This window comes from Pristiophorus japonicus, chromosome 1 (genome assembly GCF_044704955.1).
Source record: "Pristiophorus japonicus isolate sPriJap1 chromosome 1, sPriJap1.hap1, whole genome shotgun sequence".
NCBI lineage: Eukaryota > Metazoa > Chordata > Chondrichthyes > Pristiophoridae > Pristiophorus > Pristiophorus japonicus.
The window spans coordinates 370926399-370939427 of NC_091977.1; the positions used below are offsets into that span (position 1 = coordinate 370926399).

The following is a 13029-nucleotide window of genomic DNA, read 5'->3' on the forward strand; positions in this document are numbered from 1 at the left end:
GATATTGTGGTGCTTGGCTAACAATATAGTTAACAATTACTTAAAGACTTATTTTCACATTGCATCTTTGGGTACCAGAGCAGCAGCACTCAAATGGACACCTATAGCCAACGTAGCCATTCTCCTTGTTTTACTTCTGGCAAGGGGTTCTTTGATTGGGTCTGGTGGAGGGCCAGTAGGATGGAGACTTGCACTTTTGCACCATCTCCAACAATTGCTTTCAGTGCTGATGGAAATCCTAGATGCTGTTGGAGGTGTGGAATTTGCTTTCTTTAAAGTGTCAAGTGCCACTGACAGTATCATGTTGGTGCTGCCAAGAGCAAGTATCAATGTAAAATTGACATAAGAGCAGACTGTGCCTATCCAGATGTCAATTACATTGTCTCCTCCTCCACCTCCCATAAAGAACAGCAGTGCATTTTGCTGACCTAAATATGGGAAGTCCCGGAGGCTTCGCGCAGCCGGGGCGACCATGTGTGCAGGAGGGGTCTCCAGCTGCACCAACTCGAGCTCCGTGTTTTGGAGCTTGAGTGGCGGCTGGGGTCACTGCGGTGCATCCGTGAGACTGAGAGCAATGTGGATAGCACGTTCCTAGAGGTGGTTACCCCACAGCTTAAGAATGTGCAGGCAGATAGGGACTGGGTGATCGCTGGACAGAAGAGGAGGTCTAGGCAGGTAGTGCAGCAGTCCCCTGAGTCTATCTCACTCTCCAACCGGTACTCTGTTCTGAGTGCCGGTGGGGGCAATGGTGGCTCTGGGGAGTGCAGCCAGAGCCAAGTCCTCAGCACCACGGGTGGCTCAGCTGCACAGGGTGGGGGGGGTAAGAAAGAAGAATGGAAGAGCTTTAGTGGTAGGGGATTCATTAGTCAGGGGAGCAGACAGGCGTTTCTGCGGCCGCAGACGTGACTCCAGGATGGTATGTTGCCTCCCTGATGCCAGGGTCAAGGATGTCACTGAGTGCCTGCAGAGCATTCTGGGGGGAGAGGGTGAACAGCCAGAGGTCATGGTCCACATCGGTACCAATGAGATAGTTAGGAAGAGGGATGAGGTCCTGCAGGCAGAGTTTAGGGAGCTAGGAGATTAAAAAGCAGGCCCTCAAAAGGTAGTAATCTCTGGATTACTTCCAGTGCCATGAGCTAGTGAGTACAGAAATAGGAGGATAGAGCCTATGAATACGTGACTGGAGAGATGGTGTAGGCGGGAGGGCTTTAGTTTCCTGAGGCATTGGGACCGCTTCTGGGGGAGGTGGGACCTATACAAGCCGGACGGGTTGCACCTCAACAGAGCCGGGACCAATATCCTCGCAGGGAGGTTTGTTAGTGCTGTTGGGGAGGGTTTAAACTAGCTTCACAGGGGAAAATAATTCAGTAGGGAGAGGAGTAAAGCTGGAATTAGAAAGCAAAAATAAAGAAAGCGAATTTGAAGGAGAGGAAACAAGTAGGAAAAAAGGGTAAAAAAACAAACTTGAAGGCACTTTTTCTAAATGCAAGTAGCATTTGCAACAAAATAGATGAGTTGATGCCACAAATTGAGACAAATGAGTATGATCTGATAGCCATTACAGAGACGTGGTTGCAAGGTCTGGGAATTAAATATTCAAGGATACTTCACAATCCAGAAGGACAGAATGAAAAGGAGGTGGGGGAGCTCTATTGATAAAGGATGGAATCATTGCAATAGTAAGAAACAATATTGGCTCAAATGATAAGGGTATTGAAACAATTTGGGTGGAGATAAGGAACAATAAGGTGAAAAAGTCACTGGTGGGTGTAGTCTATAGGCCCCCTAACAGTAGCAACTCTGTTGGTCGGAGCATAAACCAGGAAATAGTGGGGGCTTGTAAAAAGGGAACAGCAATAATCATGGGTGATTTTAACCTCCATATTGATTGGACAAATCAAATTGGTCAGGGTAGCCTTGAGGAGGAGTTCATAGAGTGCGTAAGGGACGGGTTCCTTGAGCAGTATGTAACGGAACCAACCAGGGGGTAGGCTATCTTAGATCTGGTCTTGTGTAATGAGACAGGATTAATAAACAATTTCCTAGTAAAAGATCCCCTTGGAATGAGTGATCATAGCATGATTGAATTTCAAATTCAGATGGAGGGTGAGAAAGTTGGATCTCTAACCAGCACACTAAGCTTAAATAAAGGAGACTATGAAGGTATGAGGACAGAGTTGGGTAAAGTGGACTGGGAAAATAGATTAAAGTGTAAGACGGTTGATGAACAGTGGTGTACATTTAAGGAGATATTTCACAACTTTCAAGAAAAATATATTCGAGTAAGGAAGAAAGGGTGTAATAGAAAAGATAGCCATCCATGGCTAACTAAAGAAATAAAGGACGGTATTCAACTAAAAACAAGGGCATACAATGTGGCCAAAACTAGTGGAAGGACAGAAGACTGGGAAGCTTTTAAAAGCCAGCAAACAACAACTAAAAACATGATTAAGAAAGGGAAGATAGACTATGAAAGTAAACTAGCACAAAATATAAAAACAGATAGCAAGAGTTTCTATAGGTATATAAAAAGGAAAAGAGTGGCTAAAGTAAATGTTGGTCCTTTAGAGGACGAGACCGGGGAATTAGTAATGGGGAATATGGAGATGGCAGAAACTCTGAACAAATATTTTGTATCAGTCTTTACAGTAGAGGACACAAACAATATCCCAACAGTGGATCGTCAAGGGGCTATGCGGGGTGGGGGCGGAACTTACCACAATCACAATCATTAAGGAGGTGGTACTCAGTAAGATAATGGGACTAAAGGCAGATAAATCCCCTGGACCAGATGGCTTAAGAGAAGTAGCGGCAGGGATTGTGGATGTATTGGTTGTAATTTACCAAAACTTCCTGGATTCTGGGGATGTCCCAGCAGATTGGAAAACTGTAAATGTAATGCCTTTATTTTAAAAAAGCAGGAAACTATAGACCAGTTAGCCTAACATCTGTGGTTAGGAAAATGTTGGAGTCCATTATTAAAGAAGCAGTAGCAGGACATTTGGATAAGCAAAATTCGGTTAGGCAGAGTCAGCATGGATTTATGATGGGGAAGTCATGTTTGACAAATTTGCTGGAGTTCTTTGAGGATGGTGAACGAACAGGGTGGATAAAGGGGAACCAGTGGATGTGGTGTATTTGGTCTTCCAGAAGGCATTTGACAAGGTGCTACATAAAAGGTTACTGCACAAGATAAAAGTTCACGGGGTTGGGGGTAATATATTAGCATGGATAGAGGATTAGTGAACTAACAGAGAACAGAGAGTCAGGATAAATGGTTCATTCTCTAGTTGGCAATCAGTAACTAGTGGGGTGCCAAAGGGATCAGTGCTGGGACCCCAACTATTTACAATCTATATTAACGACTTGGAAGAAGGGACTGAGTGTAACGTAGCCACTTTTGCTGACGATACAAAGATGGGAGAAAAAGCAATGTCTGAGGAGGACACAAAAAATCTGCAAACGGACATAGACAGGCTAAGTGAGTGGGCAAAAATTTGGCGGATGGAGTATAATGTTGCAAGGTGTGAGGTCATGCACTTTGGCAGAAAGAATCAAAGAGCAAGTTATTATTTAAATGGAGAAAGATTGCAAAGTGCCGCAGTACAGCTGTACCTGGGGGTACTTGTGCATGAAACACAAAAGGATAGTATGCAGGTACAGCAAGTGATCAGGAAGGCCAATGGTATCTTGGCCTTTATTGCAAAGGGGATGGAGTATAAAAGCAGGGAAGACTTGCTACAGCTGTACAAGGTTTTGGAATACTGCATGCAGTTTTGGTTTCCATATTTACAAAAGGATATACTTGCTTTGGAGTCAGTTCAGAGAAGGTTCACTAGGTTGATTCCAGGGATGAGGGGGTTGACTTATGAGGAAAGGTTGAATAGGTTGGGCCTCTACTCATTGGAGTTCAGAAGAATGAGAAGTGATCTTATGGAAACCTATAAGATTATGAAGGGCTTGACAAGGTGGATGCAGAGAGGATGCTTCCACTGATGGGGGAGATCATAGGCCATGATCTTAGAATAAGGGGCCGCCCATTTAAAACAGAGATGAGGAGAAATTTCTTCTGAGGATTGTAAATCTATGGAATTCGCTGCCTCAGAGCTGTGGAAGCTGGGACATTGAATAAATTTAAGACCAAAAGAGACAGTTTCTTAAACGATAAGGGGTTATGGGGCGTGGGCGGGGAAGTGGAGCTGAGTCCATGATCAGATCAACCAAAATCTTATTGAATGGCGGAGCAGGCTCGAGGGGCGATACGGCCTATTCCTGTTCTTATTTCTTTTGTTTCTTATATAGATCACATATTCAAAAGTGAAAATTCGGTCATTAATTGAAAAGAGTGTATCATATGTATAATCTACAAGGTTAAATTAATATTTTAAATGATGTGTTACCTTGGCTCAGAGTTTAAATAAGGCTGCACAAAAGATTCACGTTTTATTTTCTCTGGCTCTTCTTGAAACACTAAAAACACAAACAGTCAAGTCTTAAACAAAATCCCATCAATGATACTATAACTCAAACATTTATTCAAATTGTTGTAGTGAAATGATCAAAAAGGTTTGGTTACATCAATATTGGCAAAATATAGATTCAAAGATTATTACAGCACAGGAGCCACTCGACTTATCGCGCCTGTACTGACTTTCGTAATCTCATTCTCCTGCCCGTTCCACATTTATTTTCACATTTCTTTCCTTGGTTTACCTTTTAAAAACCATTATGGATTCTGCTGTCACTCCTGTTTCTGGTAAGATATGTCCTCACAACCCTCTGCTAATCAGTTGTATTGTCCTCTTGGTGATGATAAATGTATACCCTCTAGCTACCAACCCACAGACTAGTGGAAATAGTTTCTCTCTATTTACCTTATTAAAATCCTTTGAAAATCTTCTCTTAATTTTTAACATAGAAACATAGAAAATAGGTGCTGGAGTAGGCCATTCGGCCCTTCGAACCTGCACCACCATTCAATAAGATCATGGCTGATTATTCACCTCAGTGCCTCCTTCCTGCTTTCTCTCCATACCCCTTGATCCCTTTAGCCATAAGGGCCATATCTAACTCCCCCGTGAATATATCCAATGAACTGGCATCAACAACTCTGCGATAGGGAATTCCACAGGTTAACATCTCTCTGAGTGAAGAAGTTTCTCCTCATCTCAGTCCTAAATGGCTTACCCCTTATCCTTAGACTATGTCCCCTGATTCTGGACTTCCCCAACATCGGGAACATTCTTCCTACATCTAACCTGTCCAGTCCCATCAGAATTTTATATGTTTCTATGAGGTCCCTTCTCATCCTTCTAAACTCCAGTGAATACAGGCCTAGTCGAATACAGGCCCAGTCGATCCAGTCTCTTCTCATATGTTAGTCCTGCGATCCTGGGAATCAGTCTGGTGAACCTTCGCTGCACTCCCTCAATAGCAAGAACGTCCTTCCTCAGATTGGGAGAGCAAAATTGAACACAATATTCCAGGTGAGACCTCACTAAGGCCTTGTACAACTGCAGTAAGACCTCCCTGCTCCTGTTCCAGTGAAGACAGCCTCTGTTTCGCTAATCTCTACTGTAAACTAAAGCCTCTCATCTCTGATATCATCTTACTAAATCTCTTTTCTACCCTCTCCATGGCTTTGACATCCTTATTAAAAGCAGGATGGGCAAAACGCTACTCAATAGAGCCAATAACCCTTTCCTGGGGCTCTCCGAGAGCAATTTGGGCACAGCTCAACAGAAGAACTTTTTTTGAATCGTCAGCAAAATTTAATATTGTGCCCCCATCCCCCAGTGAGTCCAGATCATTAATATTTACTGGGAATGAAAAGGCATAGGAGTTCCGCCAGTCTCTCGCCATAAAACGGCACAGATCTGGTTGCATTTGCTCTCCGCCATTCTCAGGAGTTTGCGGACATGTCCTTCCACTTTAGGATTTGTGGTATCTGCAAGGACAGAACAAGACAAATGTTGCCAATGGGGCGAAGTCAGGATGGAGATTATCTATGCTGGGAATTCCTGCTACACTAGCTCAGTTGGGGGTGGGGGCTGCTGCGGTAGGGGAGAAAAGACCTGAGAAACTTACGCCATGCATGACAGCACCAGATTTTCCAGCCACATGGGGCAGATGAGATGCCCCTGTAGTGATGTTTCCGCTCACCTGCAAATCAGATCATCTCCAATGACCTCGCAAACTCCAGTGAGGATAGTGCTGGAGGGCACTGGTGTGCGCGATTCTGGTGCAACTCCTGGGATTGCGTCCAGAGGAATTTCGGGGACCACTGAGTACAGCACCAACCCTAACACTGATCTCTGGAGGACATTTTTTGTTTGTATCCCTCTAGTTTGAAAACTTTCATTAACAACAATCTTTATTTTCTCTCTTTAACCAACCTTCCTATTGACGCTTCCAGGCAATGAACTAAGGACACATTCCAGAAAAGGGCTTGTGTACATCCGAGTGGGGATGATCACCAGATCACGTTTCTTATTTAAGCCAAGATGTAGACTAGAAGCTAGATCTGAGACGGTGCGATTACTACTTTTAAATTTTTTTCCCCTTCTCTCCTGTGGACGCAGACTCTTGCCTGCCAATGTTAAAATTAGAATTACCATTGTCGTATACATTATAGAGACTCTTTTCTTGTGGATATGATTCATATTCACCGTACGCAGTACGATCAAACCCCTCAACAAGGCTGTCATCCATGCTGTGTCTGCTTCCTGTAGCAAAAAAAACAAATAGATAACTGAAACTATCACAATCTTACAAAGAGAAGATTAATTCCTGGTATGTTGCACTTACCCGAAAGCATTATATTGAGATTGCATAGCAACACTGTGGAGTCAATTTTCATGTTTGCTCAATCTTCCCCATGCAGTTGGCGAAGGGCCCACACCAATCGAGTAACCCATGGGTAACCAAGACGCAACTTTCGACGCACTTAACTAACTCTTTCCTTTCCTCTCCACCCCCCCCCCCACAAATATCTAGAGGATTGTACAGGACTAGAAAAGACTACTTCCATCCATCAAGACAGTCCAAAGGTCATGGACCTTCTCCCCACTTTATCTCTCATCCTTCAATTGCCCGGTCTGCCAAAAAGGTATGCTCTTGAAATTCATCCTTGGCTTGCACTGCCAGCCTTGGTAGGTAATTCCACCCTTTGCATGAAGTAGTTATATCTCAACTATGTAGTCACCTTATATCCATCTAAACCAGGAATCTGTGTCCCCTTGCCCTTCAGCTTGTATTACTATTGATAGTCTGGGATCCACTTTATTTATCCCTTTCAAGATCTTAAATACCTCAATAAGGCTAACTTTAAACTGCCCCCCCCCCTCCCCCCCATAATGTAAACACTTCTTGTATCGACTTGGAAGAAGGGACCGAATGTAACGTAGCCAAGTTTGCTGACGATACAAAGATAGGAAGAAAAGCAATGTGTAAGGAGGATACAAAAAAATCTGCAAAAGGACACAGACAGGATAAGTGAGTGGGCAAAAAATTTGGCAGATGGAGTATAATGTTGGAAAGTGTGAGGTCATGCACTTTGGCAGAAAAAAAAAATCAAAGAACAAGTTATTATTTAAATGGAGAAAGATTGCAAAATGCTGCAGTACAGCAGGACTTGGAGGTACTTGAACATGAAACACAAAAGGTCAGTATGCAGGTACAGCAAATGATCAGGAAGGCCAATGGAATCTTGGCCTTTATTGCAAAGGGGATGGAGTATAAAAGCAGGGAAGTCTTGTTACAGCTGTACAGGGTATTGGTGATGCTACACCTGGAATACTGCGTGCAGTTTTGGTTTCCATATTTGCGAAAGGATATACTTGCTTTGGAGGCAGTTCAGAGAGGGTTCACAAGGTTGATTCCGGAGATGAGGAGGTTGACTTATGAGGAAAGGTTGAGTAGGTTGGCCCTCTACTCATTGGAATTCAGAAGAATGAGAGGCGATCTTATTGAAACGTATAAGATTATGAGGGGACTAGACAAGGTGGATTAGGAGAGGATGTTTCCACTGATAGGGGAGACTAGAACTAGGGGGCATAATCTTAGAATAAGAGGCCACCCATTTAAAACTGAGATGAGGAGAAATTTCTTCTCTGAGGGTTGTAAGTCTGTGGAGTTCGCTGCCTGAGAGTGCTATGGAAATTGGGAAATTGAATGGATTTAAAACAGAGATAGACAGTTTCTTAACTGATAAGGGAATCATCATCATCATAGACAGCCCCTCGAACGAGGATGACTTGCTTCCAGAAGAGTTCACAAATGTTTCAATGAAGGACCCGATGTTCTAGTCCTGAACTCCAATTGAGGGGTGGAAGATGCCTGTGCTTGAATTTTTTAATGTGTGGTGACTGTTGCACATCAGCCACCTCACGGGCTCGACAGAGCTAGGCCTTTATCCAGTGGCAAGGGTTGAACCATTTCGACTGGAGACCTGCTCTGCTGCATTGACCTAGTGCGCACAAATATCGCAGTGTGGGCTGGCCCATGCTGCCTCTGGCCCTCTGCTCTTCTGAGCCCCGTACCCTCATTCGCCACACTTCACCGCCTAACAGAGTTGTATAGTATTTACTTATACATCTTTAACTGTGGCAGAACTCTGTGGCCTCAGTAATACCCAACACACGCATCCTCACCAAATTTCATTGCTTCACTATGCTCCAGTGAATCTGCTTCAAGATCCTAGTTTTAGATCCTTCCACAGCTTTGTCCTACCCAATTTGGAAAATATACTCTGGCCAGATGTCCTGACTCGCACCCGCCATGCCTCCAACTCAGATTACTGCTCGTCTCCTGGCCCCTCATTCCACTATAAAAAGCTAATCTTTCTGTCATTATGTCTCTTCCCTCTGGAGCAATCTTTCAAAAACACTTTGCCTTGCCATAACTGCCTTCAAAAGCCTGATTAAAAACTGATCTCTCCAACCACAAGAACATTGAAATAGGAGTAGGCCACTCAGCCACTCAAGCCTGTTCTGCCACCAAATTAAGTCATGGCTGATCTGTACCTTGACTTCATTTAGCTGCCTTTGATATACATCCCTTGATAACTTTACATAACAAAAATCTATTAACCTCAGTCTTGAAAATTGCAATTGACCCAGCATCCACAGCCTTCTGGGGAGAGAGAATTCTAGATTTCTACTGTGCTTTGTGAAAAAGTGCTTCCTGTTTCACTGCTGAATGCCCTAGCACTAATTTAAAATTGTGCCCCCTCGTTCTCTATTCCCCACCAGTGGAAATAGCTTTGCTGCGCCTACTCTATCAAATCCTATCATTTTAAACACTTCTTATTAATCTAATTATTAACCATCAAAGTTTGTTTACCTCTTAGTTTGTGGCAACCTCTCCAGTTGTAAAGCAGTTTAACATGATATTTTACATGAGGAACACCATAAAAATTCAAATTATATTGTTGTTGACGTATTAAAAGATTTATAATATAAATCTTACCTTGCCTACAAAAACTGTAATTGTACTTTTGGAAATTTTTATCGAGATATCTGTTGGAATTGCTATCCCATGCAAAACAGCCATTGTGGATCTCCAGTGCATTGCCAATACAGGGAATAAGGATGTAATATATATAGCTCCACTTGTGGACTCCTGTCGCACTGCAGCCAGTGCTGTTTATAATAAAGAAGGGAACAGGTCACCTGACAGAGTTCCAGAGTGTTCTGCCATCTTAAGGCTGTGTGTGTTTGAGAGTTACTGAAGATAACAATGGCAATGAAGATGGGATAAAACAGATTAAAAAAAGCTGCAATTTTTGTTGGTGGAGGATTCAGCCAATCGATAGAGAGACTTTGAGAGCTTCTCTGTTTTCTTTAATAGCTACAAATCCAAGGTAAATTGCAAGCACACTTGTCTGAACTGCCAGAGTCCAGATGGCTGCGCCTATGGGAATAATAGGGCGTTTGGGGGTAGTTTCAATGTGACCGTGAAAGTTTCAGAGTGTATGTGGAGCAGCTAGAAATGTTTTTCACCGCAAATAATATCATCGAAGTCCCCAATGATGAAAAGCATAACCGGGTGCTGTTGGAATGACAAAGGGCTATTTTATTAACTGAAGCAGGGCCCCGAGGTGTATGAAACCTTGAAAAATTTGCTTGTGCCTGTCAAGCCAAAGGACACAACTTTTAAGCAGATTCTAACAGCACTACAGCCCCGAGCCCCTGGAATTGCTGAAAGTTAGCGTTTTGGAATACGAGATCAGTTAACCGAAGAAAATATCAGTGAGTACATTGTAGCATTAAAAAAGCTATCTATTCACTATAATTTTCAGAACCGAGCATTGCATGACCGCTTTGTTTGTGGGATGAAAAATAATGTGATCAGAAAAATGCAGAGTATATTTCCACTGATAGGGCAAACTAAAACTAGGGGGCATAGACTCAGAATAAGGGACCGCCCATTTAAAACTGAGATGAGGAGGAATTTCTTCTCTGAGGGTTGTAAATCTATGGAATTCTCTGCCCCAGAGAGCTGTGGAGTCTGCGTCATTGAATATATTTAAGGTGGAGATACAGATTTTTGAGTGATAAGGGAATTAAGGGTTATGGGGAGCGGGCAGGGAAGTGGAGCTGAGAGCTCAGTCCATGATCAGATCAGCCATGATATTAAATGATGGAGCAGGCTTGAGGGGCCAGGTGGCCTACTCCTGCTCCTATTTCTTATGTTCTTATGTAACTACTACATACCGTAGGTTTGCTGCAGTAAGTAGCAGTTGAGAAATATTAACCATTGCCACAGTACAATTGCTCTAATATTTATGGTGCACCCTGCAACTGTCAGTTTTATGACAATATTTTTATTTGTTACTGTTGTTTCCTCCTGTATCCTGTTATGCCACCTCAAAAGATTAGGGGGCCAAAATTGCTCACTGCCCAAAACGAGACGGATCTACAGTTTTCGATGTGTTCTGGCTGCCCCAGTGCACGGGGAGGCCAAACCGTTGAAATTCAGCAGTTTGGATTTTTTTTTCCCGAGTGGAGCAGAAGTGGCCTCATGACAGGGGTGGAAGTGAGGGTGGAGCGGCCGTCCCTAGCAGGGCGAAAGCGGGGGGTGGGGGGGGGGGGGGGGAGTGGGTTGCGGCGGAGTGCCCAACACTGCAAGGCATCAGCGGCGCACTGATGATGTAATTGCGGGCACGTCACAATGTCTCTCCCCTTCTGTAAAAACGGAGGACCGCTGCGAACTCTGCAGCCACTTTAGTGGCAAACACTGGGCCACCAGGGAGGGTTTTGGCCGGGCCAGCAGCCTGGCACCCAAGAGGGGGTGCCAGGCTTCCTGTTGGTGGCCAGGCCAAACCCGTGGCCATAATTGTCTGCCCGACATTGCAGTCAGCCGACAAAAAAAAAAACAACATTGCGGCCGCAGCAGTGCACCCTCCCCTTTAAGGGCGTCGGCGCTGCCAAGCCACAGAGAGTGTACTGACAGCAAAAGCGGTCAGTGGCACCCTCCTGATTGCGGGGCCGCTTCCGCAGGGCAATTCGGGGAAAGGGGCAATTTCGGGAAAGGGTCGGCACGTGCACGCCGCAGCGGGAAAACGGGCGGAGCGGTCCCGGACACCACTCCTAAACTGAGGAAGGGCAATTTTCAAAACGACGGCCCCTCCACGGAGACTCGGTGGCCAATCCGCACGGACCCAGGTGGCCACTGGCCTTATAGAAATGGGCAATTTTGACCCCTAGAACTCAACAATATTCACTCAAACTGTATATGTGTTTGAATTAAGTTTGAAGACATAATTGGCTTTTAGAGATTTGAAAGTGAAATGTTAATTTTATATTTTCAATATTACTATTACACACTGTTCTGTGCATATTTTGTATCATTAATTGTGTTGTGTTAAAGTTAGTCTAGAATGGGTCATGACTTAACATAATAAATTAATTAACCTTTTTAATTACTTACCAAGGTTAGACTGGTCTACTCTTGATTTTCTTGGTTTCAGCAACATACTTTCACTCACGTAAGTGCAATCCATGTCTAGAGTATTCCTCCTTAGTTGTCTGATGGACTGTTAGGGAAAAAAAATTCTTTACCAATCCTTCCTATGTCTACAATCGATTAAAGACATTGCAAGTAAATAATACCTTCTGATTATGACATTACTGGTTACATTCCAAACGCATATCTCACTAATTTATTAGACAGGATTTAAAATTCTTTGGAGACCAGGAAGTGCAGCAAATAGGATGCTAATTTATGTCTTCGCTACAGAATGAGTCCAGTTGGATTGCTATAACTTTCAGATCATTTACACTACAGGCTAACTTAGTGAGTTAATTGGGGATTTAATTAGAAATAAGGGGGAAGAAAAGTCAATTGAGAATATTTTCTCTTCAAAACACATCCCTAATGTCTGAAGAAATGATAGAATATTTGGACTACATTTAAAAAGAAAACACCAACTTATTTGCCTCGACACAGACCTGCCATTTCAGCTCTTATTCACTTCAGAACTGCTTCAATGACACAATTGGCAGGGAAGATTTGCAGATATTGGATTCATTTATTTAAATGAGTGTTCCAACCTTGGGAACCATTTAACTCCCAGATAACTGCCTTCTGGTTTGATCCCTGGTCTGTTCTGTTAGCAGACATCAGATGGTTAGTGGAGGACATATAACAACGTGCTTCCACATTCTTGTACAGGAGGAAAAGTGGCTGGATTTCCATTCCTGATCACTGTCCAGAGATCCCGATTGGAAGCATGTATGTGTGGACATTGAGTGAGAGAAGCCAAACTAATTACAAAAACAGTCCATTCTCAGTCCACCTTGGTGGTGGCCTGGAAGCAGATTCCCCACATGTCCTCATGGTCATAGATGGTGTGTTATTTAGGAGATCAAGAAGTAGTGATAAAAGCTACCCAACAAAGTCTTTATCCTATGGACGAAATATATAAACAAAAATATTTGAAGCAGGGGGTGAACAAGGTTATGGGGAGAGAACAAGTTAGTGGGATTAGTTTTGGATTGCCCCAGCAAAGAGCAGATGCAGATTCAA

The 13029-nt window shown here is 43.5% G+C and overlaps 1 protein-coding gene across 2 annotated transcripts in view; it reads right to left on the reverse strand.

Moving 5' to 3' along the window:
- The window catches only part of rbbp8 (retinoblastoma binding protein 8), a 290628-nt gene that overhangs the window by 23302 nt on the left and 254297 nt on the right, over window positions 1–13029 (reverse strand). For both annotated transcript variants that reach the window (XM_070875006.1, XM_070875014.1), the window contains 3 exons: window positions 11932–12037; window positions 6615–6725; window positions 4401–4470 (listed from right to left, as the gene is read on the reverse strand). In XM_070875006.1, coding sequence (XP_070731107.1) covers window positions 4401–4470; window positions 6615–6725; window positions 11932–12037 — 287 coding nt within the window. The remainder of the gene's footprint in view (window positions 1–4400; window positions 4471–6614; window positions 6726–11931; window positions 12038–13029) is intronic.